The 23,162-nt window shown below is 37.1% G+C and overlaps 1 protein-coding gene across 1 annotated transcript in view; it reads right to left on the bottom strand.

The window, feature by feature from the left end:
- Positions 1-953: 953 nt before the first annotated feature.
- VPS26A (VPS26 retromer complex component A) overlaps positions 954-23,162 on the bottom strand; it is a 30,994-nt gene continuing 8,785 nt past the window's right edge. Inside the window, 7 exon segments of the mRNA XM_047761052.1 lie at positions 954-2,639; positions 5,287-5,429; positions 7,936-8,004; positions 11,117-11,223; positions 13,468-13,632; positions 14,702-14,858; positions 16,510-16,585. Of these exon segments, the coding sequence (XP_047617008.1) occupies positions 2,526-2,639; positions 5,287-5,429; positions 7,936-8,004; positions 11,117-11,223; positions 13,468-13,632; positions 14,702-14,858; positions 16,510-16,585 (831 nt within the window). The 3' untranslated portion in view covers positions 954-2,525.

The raw sequence follows: 23,162 nt of genomic DNA, 5'->3' as shown, positions 1-23,162 counted from the left end.
CTAACACCTATTCTAAGGATTCTTTTATCGTTCCTAAAAGTCTTTCGCTTTCCCATTAGTGCTCTTCATTCACACAACTTCCCCTATTAAGTCACTTCTAAGTACACTTCACTCCCTCTTTCCCTGAGAAAGATTATATATAAGCCCCAAATTCTTACAACCCTTTTAAGTCATTTTTGTGAACTTTATTGCAGTTAGAATTGTTTTTCTTTTGTTAATCTGTCAGTTAATTAATAGGATCTCAAACACAAAACAGGGTAGAGCAAAGTTTTTCCTCCCCAACAATTCAAAACAATGAAAATTTCTTCACCAGTGAGAAATAATTAAACTGTTGGACAGTAGTTCTCAATCCTGGGTAGCTTTTCTTTTTTTTTCTTTTTTTTTGGCCACACCTATGGCATGCGAAAGTTCCCTGGGCCAGGGATTGAACCCACACTACAGCAGCAACTGGAGCCACAACAGTGACATGGCTGTCTTAACCCACTGAGCCACCAGGGAACTCCCGGGGTAGCTTTTTCAAATGCTGACATCTTAACCCCTGAAATTCTGATTTTATTGGTCTGGGTAGGGCCTGGCATGATTATTTTTTAAAAACTCCTGAAGTGATCTGAACATGCATCCAGGGTTGAGAAAAGACACAAATTTTTCAGTTCATTTCTGATTAAATGGCCAACTTTTCACAGTTCACCAAATACTGAGTTCAGATGTTTATTTTTCAAGTTGATTATACAATAGTCTTAAGGAAAGTGAATAAACATCCTATATATGACAGTATTTTAAGCCACCTAATTAAAAGCATTGTATAGATATTTAAAATTGAAACTGACCGATTTATAAAAACTTCTAATTACAATGAGAGCTTCCTAAACTATGGAGCAATCCTGACTTCAAAGATAAATCTGACAATAAGAAGAGGTTTGAGAATAGTTTAATATTTCAAATAGCAAGCTCAGTACCTGTTTCAAATTCTTTATTTTACATCATGGTTGCACAATTTGAGGCCGGTTAAATACAACTGGTTTTCAGGTTTTCTCTGAATATTTTCCAGATTTCTACATGCAAGTGACCATGAAAATATTTGGCATTTTTAAATTCTGAAACTCTGAACAGGCACTTACATGAAGGAAAACATTATCATTCACAGATATCCACATTTAAAGTAGATGCTTCAGCACATGGTACATGGAACCTTTTGCCAATTAAGAAGTTGGTTTCTGAGCATTTTTCAAAGTGCCACAGTAGTAAAACAGGCTTAAATGTAATTTGGGTTATTTAGCTTACTCATAAAGTAAGGTTAACTGACAGGACTTGCACTGAAGTGTATAAAAAATATTGGTACAAAAACCATTGACCATAAGTGAAAGTAGTTTCACATAGCAGGCTTCATTTTAGTTTCTACACCCCATATTTAGTGTATTTGAGATCAGACCCCATGCATAGCATAAGAGATGACTGCAACCCTCTTTTTTACAGGCTTTCAACAAATTACTTGAATTTAATGTTAAAAATATTTAAATAGTAGGTGAAGAAGTTTAAATTTGAGTTTGAACCTAGTGAAGATTCCAATTTAACAAACATGAAATGGTCCATATCTTGGTAACTATCACTTCACTGGTTATCCTAAGTCTCCCATCCTCAGATTTTTCCCCTGAAAAGGGAAGAAGAATATTTGTGAAGTCAAGAAAATTACATTTGCATATTTGTGGTAAAAAGGTTAAGTCAGAAATTTTTTTCCCAAAGTATTCATGGAAAAACTATATAATTTTAACAGATTCTAAAATGCCAACTGAGTCAGCTCCACACTGTATAAAACCTACAGTGGTACCTATTGGATAGTAGTACCAAAATGGTTACTTAATATGGTCAAAAAAAAAAAAAGCTACAATGACATTCCAAGTAATCCCTTAGGGGGAAAAAAAAATTTAATACTCATACCACAGAAGACTTCAAAGAGAACAAAATTCAGAAGCCACAGAATGGTAAACTCATTTCTCGTACATAAATGTGAATTTACACATGTAAAAACATAAACGTAGTTCTCAAAAATATTGAGGTGCCACGTTTTAAATTTTTGCAGGATATAAGAGCCACTCAGGTTTTCTAATTTTATTTGAACACAAAATATTTAATTTTTTGTATGAAGAGAATCAGAGGTAATCATTAGTATGAAAAAAGAAAAGGGTTTACAACATTATGAAGAAAGCAAAATTACAAATACTAGCTTACATGAAAATCTTTAATTTTATGCTAATGCATGTGAGTACTTATCATCAAATCAAAGTGTACAGTTAAAAAAAAAAGGCAGTTTAAAGAAGTTCCAGTGTTTCAAAGAAAGCACTTTTTTTTAATGTATATACATGAATAACATTTAGTTATATCATAAAATAAATTCAGCACTGTAAGATAAAGGAAGACTATTACAAATGGAGTTTTGGCCTTTCCCCCCTCACACGCTGCAACCTTAACTTGCCAAACTTAAATCTCAACGTATATAGGAGTTTTTTTTTTTTTTTCTCCTATTCAGTTCACATTTCAGGCTGCTCAGCAGATGCCTGTGATTCTGGTGATTCAAATCGCTGGTGAAAGTTTGTTCTCTGTTTCCTCAGTTTTTCAGGAGCTTTTCTCCATAAAATGATCTCCTAGTAAGATAAAGGCAAGATAAGAAATTAATGTCCTCACATCATTAAGTTTTCACCCTTAAATTTTCACTTCAATTTTAACAATAACAAATCTAACTTCTTCCCTACAAAAACCCTCCTCTTTTCTGACTGACCCACTTTCTCCCAATTCTAATCTTAGACCTCCCCTTTGGCCAGCTCTGCTCCCCCCACCAACAGCTATGTAGACCACCATCACAAATCCAATCGGGCACAAAGTTCTAGCTACTACTGCTTTAAAAAATTACAAAAAAATCTGTCATTTGGTTTGTTGTTCCACTGTCTTATCCAAAGTCAAGCCTTTGTCACCTCAACCTTAAATACTCAAATAACTTCCTGGTAGATGGCTCTTCCTCTCTTGCCTGAGGCCCTCTTTCTAATCCATCCTTCCTATCACTACCAGATTGGTCTAAAACATTGCTTTCATGGCTTTTCAATAGTCTTCAATTCCCCCAGGATAAATCTCCAACCTGGCATTCAAGGCCCTCCATAACCTTTACCCAATTTATCAACATCACAGTCTTCCCTACCTAGACTCTGGTATCCCACCAGCCAAACTGGGTTACTCTCTGCCTCCAGTGCACTTCAGGTAAACCTTCCCTTCATCTTCCCTTCATATTCCGCAAATCTCTTCTCTATTCCTCTGCCTAAGTTTTTGTTTGTTTTGTTTTTTAGGGCTACACCCAAGGCATGTGAAGTTCCCAGGCTAGGGGTCAAATCAGAGCTACAACTGCTGGCCTATGCCACAGCCACGCCAGATCCAAGCCACCAGTGCAACCTATACCACAGCTTGTGGCAATGCTGGATCCTTAACCCACTGAGCAAGGCACAGTGGATTAACCCACATCCTCGTGGATACTAGTCAGGTTTCTTAACCAACTAAGCCACACAGGGAACTCCAGGTTCTTTGCTTTTTGTTTTTGTTTTTTAATTAACCAATACAGCAAAATTTAAACATTGAAATGAATGCCCATGGGAAGCAATATACTTACTCAATAGGGCCACATATGTAATTGATTCAGAAATTGTAAATTTCATAAAAATCTAATTTGAAGTTATAAATTATCTACGTTTAATTATATGGCATTATGGCATCATTAGTGAAATAAGTTGTCTTTCTTCCAAATTACTAAGTTTTCTGTTAATTATATGATTTTTCTTTTTCCACATATCTGCAACATGGGGACCTTGAGAACAAACCATATTTAAAAAGGCAGTAATGGAGTTCCCTCTGTAGTACATCAGGTTAAGGATCCAGCATTGTCTCTGAGGCAGTGTGGATTCAATCCCTGGCCCAGCACAGTGGGTTAAGAATCCAGTGTTGCCACACCTACAGCTAGGATTTGATCCCTGGCCTGGGAACTTCCATATGCCACGGGTGTGGCCAAAAGTGGGGAAAAAAATTTTTTATTAAAAAGTAGTATTCCTCACAGTACTCAGCACAAAATAATTGCTAATTTAGTTTTGGACATTCAACTGACATTCAAATATTTATTAATCTAATTCAGAATATAGAAGGCCATTCTAATCACAATCTTTATTAAAAATTCACCAAAGGAAGGCTTAACTGATTTTCAAATGAGATCAAGTTTTATAATAAACTTTTTTTTTTTTTTTTTTGACCACATCCACAACATGTAGAAGTTCCCAGGCCAGGACTGAACCTGTGTCACAGCAGCAACCCAAGCTACTGCAGTGACAATGCTAGATCCTTAACTTACTGCGTCACATGGGAACTCCTATAATAAACACATTATAAAAGTATTAGGGGAGTTCCCTTCATGCACAGCAGAAACGAATCTGACTAGAATCCATGAGGATGCGGGTTTGATCCCTGGACTTGTTCAGTGGGTCAGGAATCTGGCATTGCCATAAGCTGTGGTATAGGTCCCAGACATGGCTCAGATTCCACATGGCTGTGGCTGTGGCGTAGGCCGGCAGCTACAGCACCAGTGTGACTCCTAGCCTGGGAACCTCCATATGCCACAGGTGCAGCCCTAAAAAAGAAAAAAAAAAAAAAAGTATTAGGTTTTGGTCATCTCATGGACATTTATAACAGCATTGTTTAATTAGGGGACAATAGAAACATCAAAACCCATCAAGCTGATGCAGTCATTAAAACTGATAAAGGAAATCTCAATTTGTTGATATTAAAGACACTACTAAAAAAGCAAATTAAAGAATAATATCAACATTATAATCTAAAAACATATATAAATTTGACTGAAAAACATCATGGTGGTAGAATTTTATTGCCTGATTTAAAAAAAAAAAACCCAGCACATACTGTTTTTATAAAAAACAGAAGTTTCAAGAGAAAAATAAAAGCACTGCCAAATTATAGTCCATTCTAGAGTCCTGCAGAATGCCACAGCTCACGGCAATGCTGGATCCTTAACCCACTGAGCAAGGCCAGGGATTGAACCTGCAACCTCATGGTTCCTAGTCAGATTCGGTTCCGCTGCACCATGATGGGAACTCCCATGCCTATTTCTTTATCATACTCTCAGTGTTTTCAACCTACTTAGAAACAAACCCCCATTTGTTTAGTAAAGCTTACAAAAGTGAATGCTTCCCAGGTGTTTTTAGAACTGCCAAAAAACAAAATACCAGCTGGGTGGCACCATACCTGCTGCTTGAAGTACCTTCTGTCTTCCTCATCAACAAGGACCAGATTCAAAAAGTACCTTACTGAAAATTTTTTGTTCACGTCTCTCATTGTTGGAGTTGGGTCATATCCCGCTAAAAACAGTCTTATTGGAATTGATTCACCTAAAAGAAAAGCAATTTCCATTTAATTCTAAAAGATGATTAAATACAGTTATGTAACATCTAAAACTAAGCATTACTGAGAAGATTAAATAACTCTTCAGTACCTAATGAGATGGCCGCATAACAAAAACTTTAGACCAGGGTTTCTCAGATTTGACATTACTAATTTTTGGGGCCCAATAATTCTTTGTTGTGGGCAAAGTCCTATGCGCTGTATGAAGTTCAGCAGCACTCCTTGCCTCTACGCACTAGATGCCAGTAGCATTCCCCAAATATGACAACCAAAAATGTCTCCAGGCATTGCCAAATGTTCCAGGGGAGGGAGTTTGGGGGGGGGGGGAAATCCCCATAGATGAGAACCACTGCTGTAGAGCCAGAATGCCTGGATTCAAATCCCAATTCTATTTGTTTCAAATTCCTGATCTGCAACATGAGGAACACCAATAACATCCATCTTGTAAAGAATTTGTAAGGGCTGTATGGACTAATAATATAGGTAAAAAGCTAAAACAGTCCCAGCAGTAAGTTCTGTTTTACTATTTTTGTTATTTTCTGCTTTCATGAAGTTTACCATAATTTTTTTTTTTTTTTTTTGTCTTTCTGCCATTTTTTGGGCCGCTCCCGTGGCATACGGAGGTTCCCAGGCTAGGGGGCCAATCGGAGCTGTAGCTGCCTGCCTATGGCAGAGCCACAGCAACGCTGGATCTGAGCCATGTCTGCGACCTACACCACAGCCCAAGGCAACGCTGGATCTTTAACCCACTGAGCAAGGCCAGGGATCGAACCCGCAACCTCATGATTCCTAGTCGGATTCGTTAACCACTGAGCCATGACAGGAACTCCTACCATAATTTTTAATCATTTTCAGGATGATGACATTCTTTCATTACCAAAAAGACTACTATTCAGAGTCTCATGGTTTTTCTTTTCCTAAGAGTAACTATTTACATATTCTGTTTTGAATCTTTTTTATGTAATACTTTTCTCATGTATATCTCTTTCTTTTAAGATATATAACTCCTCACTTTACATAAATATTTGTGGCTGCTACAGTTTTACAAAATAATGTTACATAACACAACATTCATGGGTCTTGGAGTCAGAAAGGCCTGGACTCACACTCCAACTCTATAATGATTAGCTATTGAAGAAAACCAGATATGTCACCAAAAACTATGCTTCTTTGACATAAAAATTATTGTGAGCTGAAGACAATTAAACAGAAAAAGCAGAAAAGGTTCCCTTATTCCGCCTAAATTCTCCTTTTGCTGGAGACAGGCTCTTTTTAGCTCAGGGATGGCACCACAGGAATCTGCAAACAAGCATACTTCATTAGCTTCCCCCCCGCATATTTACCTGCCCATAGTCTGCTGTCCTTGGAAACCTAAACTGCCTTTCTTTGCCCAATTATTTCTCTCTAAATTTGTTGTTCTTTTGAAGATGCTATGTAAGTTGAAATTCTAAGTCACTGCTTTGAGTTACTTTTTTTGAGGTTTCTCCTGCACCATGTGCACTACATGCATTAATAAACTGTTTTTCTCTTATTAATCTTTTTGTTAAAGAGTTCCAGCAGAAAATCTAAGATGAGTAGGGGTAAAGTTCCGCTTCCCCCACACTATCACCTTTAACAAGTTTTTTTAACCTCTGCATCTGTTTCATCTATAAGGGATACCACTACTTAACTCAAAGGGTGGGAGGGAACTTTAGAGCACCTGAGTACAATGCCTCATCTATAGTTGGCACTCAACAAATGGTGACTACTTTTTGAAGTAATAAGAAAAAGCCAAAGGCATAAATTTAAAATAATAAATACTGGCTTCATTATCTTAGACATGGAAGATTATCTAGTAATAAGGCAACTGCTTATTTTCTTGGGAGGTATAAGAACTCCAAAACTGCACAGGAATTACTATTCAGTTATATTGCACCTTATGTTTACCATGAGTAAAAAAGATTTACAGGGAGTTCCCATCGTGTCTCAGCGGTTAACGAATCCGACTAGGATCCATGAGGATGCAGATTCGATCCCTGGCTTCACTCAGTGGGTTCAGGATCTGGCACTGCTGTGGTCAGACTTGGCTCAGATCTTGGTTGTTGTGGCTGTGGTGTAGGCTGGCAGCTATAGCTCCAATTTGACCCCTAGCCTGGGAACCTACATATGCCAGAGGTGCGGTCCTAAAAAAAAAAAAAAAAAATTCTACAGAAATAAATTATTAAAACAGAAGACAATTAAAATATTACAAATTCAGAATTAAGCAAAAGACATACATAAATGTCTCCTCTGAATTCTAAATTTAAACTAAGAAATTAAACCTTATTTCAGACTAGAAAGTACTATCACAGTCTTCTCAGTATTTATGCAAAGATGATCTTAAAAATGATCATTTAAGGATCACTTTAAGAATTCACAAATGTTTTCACACTGAATAAATACTTTCAAACTCAACTGCCATGAATACACTCTTTGCACTACCTTTAACACAAAAGAAGTGAAAGGTGTTATTACCTTTTACTGGTGCACCATCCATTATTTCATATTTAGCGATCGTTTCTGTTTCTGTCGTAGTACTGGGTCCTAGTGCAATAATGTAAAGGATATTAATTTAAACATTGCTAGAATATAATTTCCAGCCTTATGGCTTCTTCCTATTTTCCAACTATAATATTTTAGTACTAATAACTTCCCCTTTTGTGAAATGTTGATCATTCTTTTCTATTTCTTGATTTACACTTACCACTCAACTGAATGTTTCACTCGCTTCTTCACAAAGGTAATACAGGAGACCCTTGAAAAACTGCAGGGGCTACAGGCGCTTGACTGTACATGCAGGGAAATCTGTGCATAATTTTTTAGTTTTTGATTTTTGTTTTTTTCCTTTCCGAAGGCTGCTCCCGTGGCATATGGAGGTTCCCAGGCTAGGGGTCTAATCGGAGCTGTAGCCACTGGCCTACGCCAGAGCCACAGCATGCGGGATCCAAGCCGATCCGGTTGAAGACGCGGATCTTCAACCTATATCACAGCTCATGGCAATGCCGGATCCTTACCCCACTGAGCGAGGCCAGGGATCGAACCCACAACCTCATGGTTCCTAGTAGGACTTGTTAACCACTGAGCCATGACGGGAACTCCTGTGCATAATTTATAGTCCATCTTCTATATCCTCCATTCCTCCCTATCTGAGGTTCCTATCTGCAAATTCAACCAACTGCAGATCATGCAGTAGTGTATTATTTACTACTGAAAAAAACATCCACTCTAAGTGGAACCATGCAGTTCAAACCCCATGTTGTCCAAGGGTAAACTGTATACAGTTCAGAAATAATCTTCACAGGCTTCCTTCTATCATTTCTACTATTTGCTAAATAGAAACTAGCAATGCACCTCTGACATGCTAGTTTTCTTTTATTTATTTATTTATTTATTTGTCTTTTTGCTATTTCTTTGGGCCGCTCCCTGCGGCATATGGAGGTTCCCAGGCTAGGGGTCCAATCGGAGCTGTAGCCACCAGCATACGCCAGAGCCACAGCAACGCGGGATCCGAGCCGCGTCTGCAACCTACACCACAGCTCACGGAAACGCCGGATCGTTAACCCACTGAGCAAGGGCAGGGACCGAACCTGCAACCTCATGGTTCCTAGTCGGATTCGTTAACCACTGCGCTACGACGGGAACTCCATGACATGCTAGTTTTCCCTGCAACACCCAAATAGTTCTCTAGGAGTTGATGAATTTTAACATAGACGAAAGATCAAACTGAATGCTTGGTTGACATATAGTTCTTTTCTTTTTTTTTTTTTTTCTTTTTTGTTTTTTAGGTTCCCAGGCTAAGGGTCGAATCGGAGCTACAGCTGCCGGCCTATGCCACAGCCACAGCCACATGGGATCCGAGCCCTATCTGCAACTTACACCACAGCTTGTGGCAACGCCAGCAAACCTCAGTGGGGATAGCACATGCATCCTCATGGATACTAGTCAGACTCTTTACTACTGAGCCACAATGGGAACCTCCACAACTTATTTTTAAACAAATGAGAACCTGAAGTTTGGTTTTAGTATCTTTAAATCACTTTAAGGTGAAAACAATGGAGTTTAAGAAATTACAGATGTCTATAATTATGACTACCAATTATAAATTCTTTAAAGTACCGCCTAAAATTATTTTCAATAGACAACTAGCAAAGTTAAAGGGAACAAAATATATAAACTAATTAAAATTAAAAAGCAGTTATGATCCAATAAACAATCTGGGGGCAACTGGTCAACCATCTGAAAAAAAAGTAAAGTTGGATCCATAGCTCATTTCTTACTTCAGGACAAATTCCAAATGAATTAAAACTTTGAACAAAAATCCCCAAACTATAATGTATTACTTTAGTAAAATCAAGCACAGAAAATTATTTTTAGAGCCCCACTGTAAAAAAAGGTCTAACACAAAACCCAGAGTCCATAAAAGCAAAAACTGATAAATTTGACTTATATAAATATCAAGAACTTCGACATGGCAAAGACCACCACAAGCAAGACAAACCAGGGAAATTTCTGCTGCTCTTAATACAGAAAAGCAGACTGATCTTCCTAATACACAGAGTTTCTACAAGTCAAAAGAAAAAGATAGGAGTTTCCTGGTGGCCTAGTGGTTAAGGATCCAGGAATTCCTGCTGTGGCTCAATGGACCCGATATTGTCTTTGTAAGGATGCAGGTTTGATCCCTGGCCTTGCTCACTGGGTTATGGATCTGGAGTTGTTGAATGCTGTGGTGTAGGGTGCAGATGTGGCTCAGATACGGTGTTGCCCCACCTGTGGCTAGGCCCCAGCTGCAGGTCTGATTCGATCCCTAGCCCAAGAACAATAATATGCCACAGATGTGGATCCATCATTGTCACTACTGTGACTCAAGTTCAACATGGCCAGGGAACTTCTGCATGTTGCAGGAACAGCCAAAAAAAAAAAGGGGAAAGATTAATAATCAAATAGAGATGGGGAAAAGAATATGGATAGTCAATTTATGGAAAAGAAATATAAATTTTTTCTTCGTTCTTGGCTGCACCGGCAGTATATTAAAGTTTCTGGGCAGGGATCGAATCTACAACCTATGCCACAGCTGCAGCAGTGCCAGATCCTTAACCCACTGCACCAGGCTGGGGATCAAACTGGTATCACCACAGAGATAAGCTGGATAATTAACCCACTATGCCACAGCAGGAACTCTCTCATACTTTATTTTTGAACCATGTGAATTTATTGTGTTCAAAAATTAATTTTTTAAAAAACATAAATGAGTATCTCACTGCCAACAATATAAAGTACCAAAATTATTATCCAAGGAGTGTATTTATTTCATGTTTAAACAGTATTTTAAGACTTTAAAATTTCGGAGTTCCCGTCATGGCGCAGTGGTTAACGAATCCGACTAGGAACCATGAGGTTGCGGGTTCGGTCCCTGCCCTTGCTCAGTGGGTTGGGGCTCTGGCGTTGCCGTGAGCTGTGGTGTTGGTTGCAGACAAGGCTTGGATCCCGAGTTGCTGTGGCTGTGGTGTAGGCCGGCAGCTACAGCTCCAATTAGACCCCTAGCCTGGGAACCTCCATATGCCAAGGGAGTGGCCCTAGAAAAAGGCAAAAGGACAAAAAAAAAAAAAAAGAAAGACTTTAAAATTTCAACTAATATAGGAATTTCAATTCAACTTACCAATTCCTGTTATCTCTTTTTTAATCAGTTGTAACTCCATATGTTGGATTTTTATTCTTACTAACAGGAAGTAAATTTTTCCAACAATCACATCCTTTAAATGATACCTTTGGGGAAAGAATATATGTCACTTATTAAATATTGGTTTATGAAATAAAAAGTGAAATATGTTCTGAAAGACTTTGTTAGACATCTTTAGAATAACTAAAGAATACCGCTTTGACTATTCATATTATTTTATGTTCCTTTTTCAAAAAAGTATTCATCATTTTACTATAAAAATAAGGACTCAAAGTTTTACCTGAATATCCATACACCTTAGGGAAGAATTAACCTATTTAATTGTTAGTCTCTACTTAGAGGTTAACTTAGTTTTCAAAGAACTTAAGCATGGAAAATTGATTTTTATGCTTGAAATATTTATTTGTGTATGAAGATGTTTCTGAAGATTTAAAAACTCTACACAAGTGTTTAGCGCTTTAATCCAAGTATTAGAACAGTGCAGTTAACAAATCACCTGGCCACAAAGAGAGACTCCATAGGCTGAATTTGTTGCTGTAATACCCAATAATCAAAGACCTTTCCCAGGGACCTTGAAATACCATGGTAATTCCTATATTTCCCAGAAGGTTTTTTTTGTTTTGTTTTTAGCCTTCTCCCGGGTTTGGATCTTGAAATAATATCCCAAGGGTTGATTAACACAATTATGTTACTCTGAAGGGAGGCTTCCAGTGACAAGTTTTAGGTCCTTAAACTATCTAATAATTTTATCAACAATATAATTTAAGACTCTGAAGGCCTGTGTTTCACATTTTCAGTGACATAAACTGGGGCATGACAACTAATAAACATCATTAACGGAAGAGTACATAGAAACACCCATTTCTTAAACAAATAAACTTTAATGAAAAGAAAAATCTCTATAAATTAAAAGAGATTTAAAAACCAAAAAGCCAGGGAGTTCTCTGATGGCCTAGCGGGTTGAGGCTCCTGCGTTCTCACCGCTGTGGCTCTGGTTGCTGCTGTGCGGCGTAGGTTCAATCCCTGGCCCAGGAATTCCCACATACCGCCTGTGTGGCAAAAAAGAAAAAAAAAAAAATACAAAAAAAAAACCAAGAGAGAACCTGAAATAAATGTTGCAACTCTCATAAAAAAAAAAAAATAAAATAAAATAAAAACCAAAAAACCAAATGCAATGTGTTTTAATCCACTAGATGTAAACAAATCTTGTCTGGATGGTAATTTGAACAAACCATGTTGGGAAAACATGTATAAGCCAATTAGGGAAATGTGAAAACTGACTGGATATGTGAAGATGTTAAAAAAATCATTAATATTTTTAGATGTAACAGTATTGCTTAATGTAACACATTATATTAAAAATGATACATAAATACTATGGATGAAATTAATGTCTAGAATTTCCTTCAATATCATCTTGGGGAGTATGGGGGGGCCAAACACAAATAAAACAAATCTGACCCTGTGTTGACAACTGCTGGGGCTCGGTACATGAGGATTCATATAATGTTCATATACTTTGATCTATGTTTGAAATAATAAAGTGTAAAAAGGCATTAATAAAATAAGAGCCCATTTCTATAAAAATACAACATATATAAACATATATGCCTCCTCCCGTGGAAAGATATGCAGGAGGATATTAATAGTGGTTAACTGGTAAAACTGAAAATATGTGATATTTTACTTCCTTTGAAAGAAAAGTCCTTTGACTTTCCTACATTGTTAATTTTTTCTATAATAAAACAATATTGCTTATGTAGTCAGAAAAGAGCTTTTTTACTTATTTTTAAAGTGATGACCAGACTAAAGTTATGTCAAGACAGTAAGAAACAGCAGTTCCCACTGTGGTTCAATGGGTTAAAAGTCTGACTAGTATCCATGAAGATATGGGTTCCATCCCTAGTCTCTCTCAGAGGGTTAAGGATCCGGCATTGCAGTGTGGCTGTGGCACAGGCTAGCAGCTGCAACTCCAATTCAACCCCTAGCCTGGGAACTTCCATATGCTGCAGTGCAACCCTAAAAAGCAAAAAAAAAAAAGAAAAGAAAAAAGACACACAGGATTAGCTGCCTTCTGAGATGGTAAGCTCCTCTATTAAAAAAATTGCAAAGCAAAGAATTATCAGGAATAGAATAGAATATGAAAGACACCTGCAATGAGTAAGAAGCAAAACCAAACTCCTGAAGTTTCTTTTAGCTCAGGTATTCTGTTGGTCCATTAACATCAGATTAATGTTGATTCCGTCAATACTTTGACCAATTTACAAAGACTTTTATAAAAGGCTTATATCTTAATTCTCCCTGAACATCTGTTTATGAAAGGTACTTACTTTGACTTATTATATTCAAATTCTATGTGGAGACAATCTTCAATGCCCACTTCCATCTTAATAGAGTTGTTAACATCAGGATAGGTAGCAAGCTGATGAACAATAAGATCATATTCTTTTACCAAGTCTGTCAGTCTTCTTACTATTGTCACTTTAAGAAAATACCTATGAAGTTAATGGAGAGGACTAGTTAAATCTCCTGTGATATATTTCAGTACTTTAAATGAGCAAACATTAACCCCAACTCTATTTTCTCCTTGATGGAACTCCTTTGGGATCAACTTACTCTGTTTACTTTATGAAAGAGTTTTGTTGTTGTTGTTGTTGTTGCTGTTGTTGTTGCTATTTCTTGGGCCGCTCCCACAGCATATGGAGGTTCCCAGGCTAGGGGTTGAATCGGAGCTGTAGCCACCGGCCTACGCCAGAGCCACAACAACGCGGGATCCGAGCCGCGTCTGCAACCTACACCACAGCTCACGGCAACGCCGGATGGTTAACCCACTGAGCAAGGGCAGGGACCGAACCGCAACCTCATGGTTCCTAGTTGGATTCGTTAACCACTGCGCCACGACGGGAACTCCATGAAAGAGTTTTAATATTTATTTTGTTAGGTTTTTTAACATGGAAGTTCCCAGGTGGGCCTGGAATTGAATCCAGGGCTGCAGCTACAATCTATGCTGCAGGTGCAGCATCGCCGGATCCTTTAACCCACTGCACTGGGCCAGGGGTTGAACCTGGGTCGCTGAAGTCAGATTCTTAACCCACTAATGCCATGGGGGAAACTCCAAGAGTTTTAATTTTTAAATAAATGTTCCCAACAAGAAAATAAATACAAAGTTCAGTTTTAAGAACTGTGTACATCCTTTTTAGATCAATTTGGAGCACTATCATCAAGCTTAATTGAGGACATTTCTCTAAGTCACTTCTTAACCAAATACTAAATGAGATTCATTGGGAAACTAAAGGATTGAGAGAGTAACCATTTACATAACAAATAAAGTATCTAAGAAACAATTCAAACAAGAGAAGTGTCTCTACTAAAACTTCTCAGAATGGGATTCTCTAAAATTTATTATTTCAGATCAGTATTAGACAGAAAAAATATTTGACAGAATTTTAAAAATCTTAAGTCTTCCAGTCCAAAATTATAATTAGAAGTTCTAATAAGACATTCAATAGCAGTCATTACTTCCTGGCTTTGAGTTTGTCTATGGTTTCTGATATACATTCATACCTTAAGCGAACATTGGCACCGATGTAAGATTCATATGGCTTTTCAACTTGCATAAATTCAAAATCATAACTTCTGCTCTGAGTTAGTTCTCCAGGTAAGGCTAGTTCTTTCACTAGGTTTACAAATTCGTGAGTATTACTCTTGTCATTGAAAAGTTCTAAGAAATTTCAAAAAGCAAAAAGATCAATTAATATCCATATCATTAAAAACCAACTTCTACCTCCAATGCAAATAATTTTTATCAAAATTATTGGTTGGATTTATCTCTACTTTAAATACCGGAGCTACGATCTGAATTCCTTTATCCTTCTATTATGTTCTACCTAGCATAAAAAAATTCAAGTAGCATAGCACAATGAAAATTTCTATTTTAAAAAAACGAATTAATTCCTTCAATACAGTTAGGGTTTGCCCAATAAGAAGCTGTTTTAACAAGACATTTCTAAGAATTATTTGAACTTCTTCCCTTCGAGGCAAAAAAAAAGTCTTGCTTTAGTTAGGCAAATATATTAATTTAAAATGGCAAAATGATAATACACAAAAGACTAAAATCAACTATAATTACTACAATTTGCCCCTCAAGTATAATCTCATCCAAAATAGTTAAGTAAACAAATATCCACCTGTTCCAATCTTGATACTTTTATTTATTTATTTATTTTTTTCCTTTCCTAGGGCCACTTCCCATGGCATATGTAGGTTCCCAGGCTAGGGGTCTAATCAGAGCTACAGCTGCCAGCCTACACCACAGCCACAGCAAGGCCAGATCCGAGCCGCGTCTGCGACCTACACCACAGTTCACGACAACGCCGGATCCTTAGCCCACTGAGCAAGGCCAAGGATTAAACCCACAACCTCATGGTTCCTAGTCGGATTCGTTAACCACTGCGCCACTACGGGAACTCCCAATCTGGATACTTTTAAAACATACAGTAAAACTTAGAAAGCTAGGACCTATTTTCTTTTTCTTTTCTGAGTCTGCAATACCACAAGATTTATTAGTTTAAATTATGCTAACTCAGGAGTGTCTCCGAAACACATGTATGGAAACATACTCAAGTTTATCTACGTCAAGAAGAAATTACACCTTTTCTTTTCACATGGAAATTTTTTTTTTGTCTTTTTGTCTTTTTAGGGCCGCACCTGCAGCATATGGAGGTTCCCAGGCTAGGGGTCTAATCAGAGCTACAGCTGCCAGCCTACACCACAGCCACAGTAAGGCCAGATCCGAGCCGGATCTGTGACCTACACCACAGCTCACGGCAACGCCGGATCCTTAACCCACTGAGCGAGACCAGGGATCAAACCCAAAACCTCATGGTTCCTAGTCGAGTTCGTTTTCCCTGCACCACAACAGGAATGCCCCACATGGAATTTCCTATTGACAGGACAGTCTGTCTAATAGGCACACACTAACTTAGGAAAACAAATGGCATGGGTAATTAGAAAGTAAAGGTTGAGATGAAACTGCTAATTGTGAATAAAGCTGGTGAAAAATTATGCAGATGGAAATTTCAGTGAGTCAACTAATTTACTTGAGTTATTTTTCAAGGCTGGTAGCTTAGGTAACTCCTTTCATTTTCAATAATTAGAAGTAAAATCATAAAGGCAAGATGAGTCAAATATCATTTAATACAATTAAAAAAGAAACATGATTTAGCGTTTATAAAATAAATCCTTTCATTATGCAAAAGAAATCCTTCCTTCCATAAAACTAAGCTCTAATTCAATTATTTAAGTGCCAAATCTAACTCTCTTCAAACTCAGTTATCAAAGGAAAAAAAAAGTAATACTATTTTAAAACTCACCAATTTGACCTACAAATTCAATTCTAATTCCTTGGTGCTCTAGCCTCTTTCCAGGTTGCTTAAAGGCTAGGTTTACCTGCCAAAACATGAAATTGTAAGAGATGTTAACAATCCTTGTGGACCTACTACCAGATTCCTTCCAGATGAGTGCAATATATAAATATTTCAAGAATTCATTTCTAAAATTTGAGACACCATCACATACCTAGATCATGATGACCTTATAGCACCAGAGAAGATAAAACTATTATACAATCACTAATATACCTTTTACTTAAACGTACACTTAAAGCCCCTGCTTTGTTAGGAAGGAATCCTTCCTTAGAGCTAGAGATCTATAAAGAATCAATAAATGAGAGAGCTTTCAACTACTCAAATGTGTTTTCTGGTCAAATAGTCAGACAATTTGATATGCCACAGGTGTGGTCAAGAAAAGAAAAAAAAAAGTAAAACAATTCTACAACAGCGTTTTAATGTAAGGTAATCGCTAATTCTAAGAACTGACCTAAAAGATCACTTTCAGTTTTTTATAACCAACCATATACTGTTATAATTCCTACGCTTAAAAGCATTGCTTATTGTCCTGAGTCTACTACTCATCCTAAAAATAGAATGTCTAAAAATTTTGAGTATAATTTTAGACGTTTTTGAAATAAAATACATAATCTAAAATCCCTAAATTCAGAGTTCCCATTGTGGTTCAGCAGGTTAAGAACCCAACTAGTACCCATGAGGATGTGGGTTCAATCCCTAGCCTTGCTCAGTGGGTTAAGGATCCAGCGTTGCTGCAAGCTACAGCGAAGGTCACACATGCAGCTTGGATCTGGCCTTGTGGTAGCTGTGGTGTAGGCCAGCAGCTGCAGTTCTGATTCGAACCCTAGCCTGGGAACTTCCATATGCCATAGGTGCACCCCAAAATAAAATCCATAAATTCATATCTTCCAAATGGAAACCTTAATTTTATACATTTTTGACAAAATATAAAGTATATACATATTAAAAATAAAATTCACAAAAATGGAAGAATTAGCTAACATACAAAAAAGCATACTTCCAGGTTTATTCTTTACTATAAAAAACATTGGTAACATGATTCTTAAAAGCTTTTCTTCCAAACAGTGCTTCTCAAAAGAAAAGAGAAATCAAGGGCCAATAAAAACATAGGTCCATTACTACTACTATTACTACCACTTTTTTTTTTTTTTAAATGGCCATACCCACAGCACATGGAAGCTCCAGGCCAGGGACTGAATCCAAGCCACAGCTGTGACCTACACTGCAGCTGTGGCAATGCCAGATCCTTTAACCCACTGCACCAGGACAGGAATCAAACCCACACCTCCACAGTGACCCACGCCACTGTAGTTAGATTCTTAACCCACTGCACCATGGCAGAAACTCCAGGGGTCCATTACTTCTGTTTGTAAACTACACATTAAAATATTCCTACTTCTATATCTTCCTTATCTGTACCCAGGATAAGTTAGTTATTTGCCTTCCAAATTAATATCTCAGAAAAAGAAATACCTAAATTATAGTACATTATATGATGGGGCATTATTGAAGTATAAAATAATAAGGTCAAAGAATTTTAAATGATGTGGGAAGATGTGCATAAGTTACATGAAGGAAGCATAGTCAAACCGTATACAAGTATCATGCCAATTATATTTTTTAAAGCTGCAGAAAAGAAAAACTCTTAACAGGAGTTACTTCTGAAATGTATGCATATGGGTAATTTTGTTTCCCTCTTTGTATTTTTTTTTTTACAGACAGAAATTAATTTTAACTTTAAAATGTACATGCTACAGGAGTCCCAAGACAACTCAACACGGAAAGAATGTTCTTTTCAACAAATAGGGCTGGAACAATTCACTGTCAACATACAGAAAGAATGAAATTGGATCCCTACCTCACACACCATTTAGAAATATTACCTCAAAATAGTTCAAAGACCTAAATATAAGAGCTACAATTACAAAGCTTTTAAAAGAAAACATGGGTGTAAATCTTCAATCTATCTTGCATAGGCAACTGTTTCTTAGATGACATTAAAAGCATGAGAAACAAAAGGGAAAAAAGGATAAACTGGATATCATCAAATATTAAACTTCAGTGCTTCAAAAGACACTACCAACTGAAAACAAAACTCACAGAAAGAGAAAATATTTGCAAAACATAAATGACAAAAGACTTGTATCCAGGATATATAAAGAACTCTTACAACTCAACAATAAAAAGACAACACAATTAAAAATGGTCAAAGTATATGAACAGATATTTCTCCAAAGATATACAAATAGCAATAACCACATGAAAAGATGCTCAATATTATTAGTCATTAGTGGAAATGCAAATCAAAACCATCACAACCACTCTTCAGTCACTAAGATGTCAATTAAAAAAAGAGAGACAAGGAATTTCTGCTGTGGCACAGTGGGCTAAGGATCTGGTGCTGTCTCTGCAGCAGCTTGGGTTGCTGCCAAGGTACAGGTTTGATCCCTGGCCGATCACAGTGGGTTAAGGATCTGGCATTGCTGCACCTGTGTGTAGGTCACAGCTACTGCTCAGATTTGATCCCTAGCCCAGGAACTTCCATATGCCATGCTCATGGCAAAAAAAAAGAAAAGAAAACACCCAGACAATAATAAGTACTGCCAAGAATGTGAGAATATGAAGAAACTGGAACCCTCACACATTGCTGGAGAAAATATAAAATGGTGTGGCTGCTCTGGAAAAGTCTGGAAGTTCCCCTAAAAGTTAAACAAAGAGTTAACGTATGACCCAGCAATTCCATTCCTAAGTATACACCAAGAGAAGTGAAAAGATATTAACACAAAAACTTATCTGCAAATGTACAGCATTATTCATAATAGTCAACAGATAGAAACCCAAATGTCCTCAACTGATGAATAGATAAAGGAAACGTGGTACATCCATATAATACAACAGAGAGATATATGGTAATATCATTCAGCCATCAAAAAGAATGATGTTTTGACAGATGCTACAACAGGAATGAACCTTAAAAGCATTATACTACATAAAATTAGGCAGACACAAAAAAACAAATCCTGTATGACTACTTATATGAAACAGAACAAGCCTGGAACAGGCAAATTTATAGGAAAAAAGTAAACTAGAGGTATCCATGGACTGAGAAAAGGGAAAAGGGTAGTCATTGATTAATGGGTACAAAGTTTCTGTTTGGGGTGATGAACAAATTTTTGAAGTAGTGGTGATGATTGCACAACACCGTGCAGGTGATTAATGCTACTGACTACATACTTTATTATTTTTGTTTTTTGTCTTTTGTCTTTTTAGGGCCACACCTGTGGCATATGGAGGTTCCCAGGCTAGGGGTTGAATTGGAGCTGTAGCCACCGGCCTGTGCCACAGCCACAGCAATGCAGGATCAGAGTCCTGTCTAAGATGTACACCATAGCTCACGGCAACACTGGATCTTTAACCCACTGAGTGAAGCCAGGGATAGAATCCGCTTCCTCATGGATCCCAGTGGGGTTCGTTAACCACTGAGCCACGATGGGAACTCTTAAATTACATACTTTATTTTTTTTTGAATTACATACTTTAAAATGGCAAATTTTATTATATATATAGATTTTTTACCAAAAATTTTTAAAAAGGAATGAGCCTTGAAGATATCATGCTATGTGAAAGGAGCCAAACACAAAAGGCCACCTATTTTATGGTTCCATTTATATGAAATGTCCAGAATAGGCAAATCCATAGAGAAAGCAAGCACATTTATAGATTAGTGGGTTTCAGCTGTCTTAGCCCATTCAGGCTGCTATAACAAAAGAGTACAGACTAGGTGGCTTAAAAAACAATATAAATTCACTGCTCACAGTTCAGTAGATTGGGAAGCTCAAGATCTGAAGTTCCCATTGTGGATCATCAGAAATGAGTCAGACTAGTATCCATGAGGACACAGGTTCAATCCCTGGCCTCGCTCAGTGGGTTAAGGATCCAGCATTGCCATGGGCTGTGGTGTAGGTCACAGACATGGTTCATATCTGGCACTGCTGTGGCTGTGGCATAGACCGGCAGCTACAGCTCCAGTGTGACCCCTAGCCTGGGAACCTCCACATGCTGTGGGTACGGCCCTAAAAATAAAAATAAAAATAAAAAATAATAATAATAAAAACAAGAGACGAAAGTACCAGAAGTTGGTGTCTGGGGAAAGCTTGCTTTCTGGTGTTTTCACTGTGTCCTCACATGTTAGAAGGTGCACCTAAGATTTCTCTGAGGACACTAAGCCCATTCACAAGGGCTCTGCTCTCATGGCCTAATCATCTCCCAAAGACCCCCCCGAGCCTTCAAATACATCACATTAGGGATTAGATTTCAACACATGAATCTCATGAGGACACAAACATTCAGTCTACAGATGGCATCAAGGGAGTGACTGCTAGTGGTATGGTGTTCCTTTTGGGGTGACAGAAACATTACAGAATTAGATACTGGTACCAATTGCTCAACTCTACAAATATAATAAAAATCTCTGAACTGTATGCTTTAGTAGGATGAATTTTATGGTATGTGAATATAAATTAATAAGGCTATTTCTTAAAAAAGAAAGGATACATCACAAATAAACCAGAGAACAGAACAGAGAGGTTGGAATAGACCCATACAACCTCTGACCTATGACAAAGGTGATTTAGCAGTGCAGTGGGGGGAAAGTTGACTTTCTCAATAAATGTCCTGGGTTAATCAGATATCCATAAGGGAAACAAACAAACAAAGAAGTAGCCTTCACTCCTATGTCACACAGACAAAAATCAATTTCAAGCAAATTGAGAATCTAAATGTGAAATGTAAATTTTTTTTTAAATCACAGGAGAAACCGGAGAGTATCTTCATGTTGGTAAGACAGACAAAGATGTCTTAAATAGATATAAAAAGGACAAAAAGGAAACATAACATTTTTAGAGTATTAAAATTAACAGTTCCTGTTCAACAAAAGAAACAATTAAGAGTGCAAAGCCAGAAAGATATTTATAACACATATACAAAGGACTCCATATTGAGAAGCATAAAAGATATTCATCAAGAACAAAAAAATCCTATACATCAATAATAAAAAAAGTCAAATGAATAGAAAAATGAGCCCCCCCCCCAATAAAAACAAACAAAAAAATAAACCTGAACTCTGAAACCTTGAATATGGCCAAGAAATGTATGAACAGTTGCTCGACCTGAGTAGAGAGATGTCAGGGAAGTGGAAATTAACGCATGTAACAAGAAAATGAGAAGATGACAAGTCATAGACTAGGAAAAAATATTTACAAAAGACACATCTGATAAAGGTGTAAAATTTCCAAAATACACAAAGAACTCAAACTCAAGAATAAAACAAACAACCCAACTGAAAATTAGGCAAAGGATCTGAATAGGCACCTCAATGAAGAAGATACACATTTGGCAGATAAACATGAAAATATGTTCAACGTATTACTAGGGGCCTGCGAATTAAAACAATGAGATACCACCACACCAACTATTAAAATGAGCAAAATCCAGAACACTGATATCACCAAGCACTAGGAAGGATATTGGTGCACACCACCAAACTTGAGTCTAATCAAGCCTCTGGGTCCAGCTGCCAACTTACAGGCAATAACTATTTCGTGAGTTTGCACAATCACAGAAAATTCTATAGTTCAAATGGCCCACAGATAAATGGTACTTCCACAGACAAATTATCATGAAAACAAAGGCATGAAGAGGAAATCTGAGATAAGATTTAAAAGCTCTATCAAATTTTTTAAAGGAGTAGACTAAACAATTAAGAAACACAAGGAATTTATTATTATAAAAATCAGCGAAGTGGTTACATTTGAGGGGAAGAGGCTATGATTAGGATGGGACACATGGTGGCTGCCAAAGTTCTCCCTAACTTGAATAGTGATTATAAGAAAATATGCCTTATTATAATTTATTTTTATTTTGTGTGGTTTTCTATATATTTTACAATTTAAGAAGATAAAAATGAAGAAAATCTCAGGTCACTAAATAATCAGATTCCACATTATCTTTTGAGCAACAGAAAATATCTACCTGTAAGAGATTTAAAATTTTTTAAAATGTACTTTATATTTACTGATTAGGTCTACATATAATCTTTAGCAAATTCCAAAAATGTAATTTGAACACCAGCTATTTTTAAAAAAACACATTTAAGGGAGTTCCCTTTGTGGCTCAACTAAGATCCATGAGGATGCTGGTTTGATCCCTGGCCTTGCTCTGTGGGTTAAGGATCTGGTGTTGCTGTGAGTTGTGGTGTAGGTCGCAGACGTGGCTGGATCCTGCATTGCTGGGGCCATGGCATAGGCCGGTGGCTATAGCTCTGATTCAACCCCTAAAGGGAACTTCCGTATGCCTCAGGTTCAGCCTTAAATAGCAAAAAAAACAAACCAAAACAAAAAACATACTTAAGTAACTTTATTTCCTTATACATTCCACTCTTCCTTTATTCCATAAATATCAGCCACATATTCCCAATTGGACCAGATGACATAACATTACTTCAAACCAGACAGGGCATATTCCCTACTAGACTTAAAAACAGTTAGTAAACAAATCAAATAAATATTTAGTGAGAGTCTATTACATAAACAACACTATAA

This window comes from Phacochoerus africanus, chromosome 15 (assembly GCF_016906955.1).
Source record: "Phacochoerus africanus isolate WHEZ1 chromosome 15, ROS_Pafr_v1, whole genome shotgun sequence".
Classification (NCBI taxonomy): Eukaryota; Metazoa; Chordata; class Mammalia; order Artiodactyla; family Suidae; genus Phacochoerus; species Phacochoerus africanus.
This window is presented reverse-complemented; position numbering and strand designations above follow the sequence as displayed.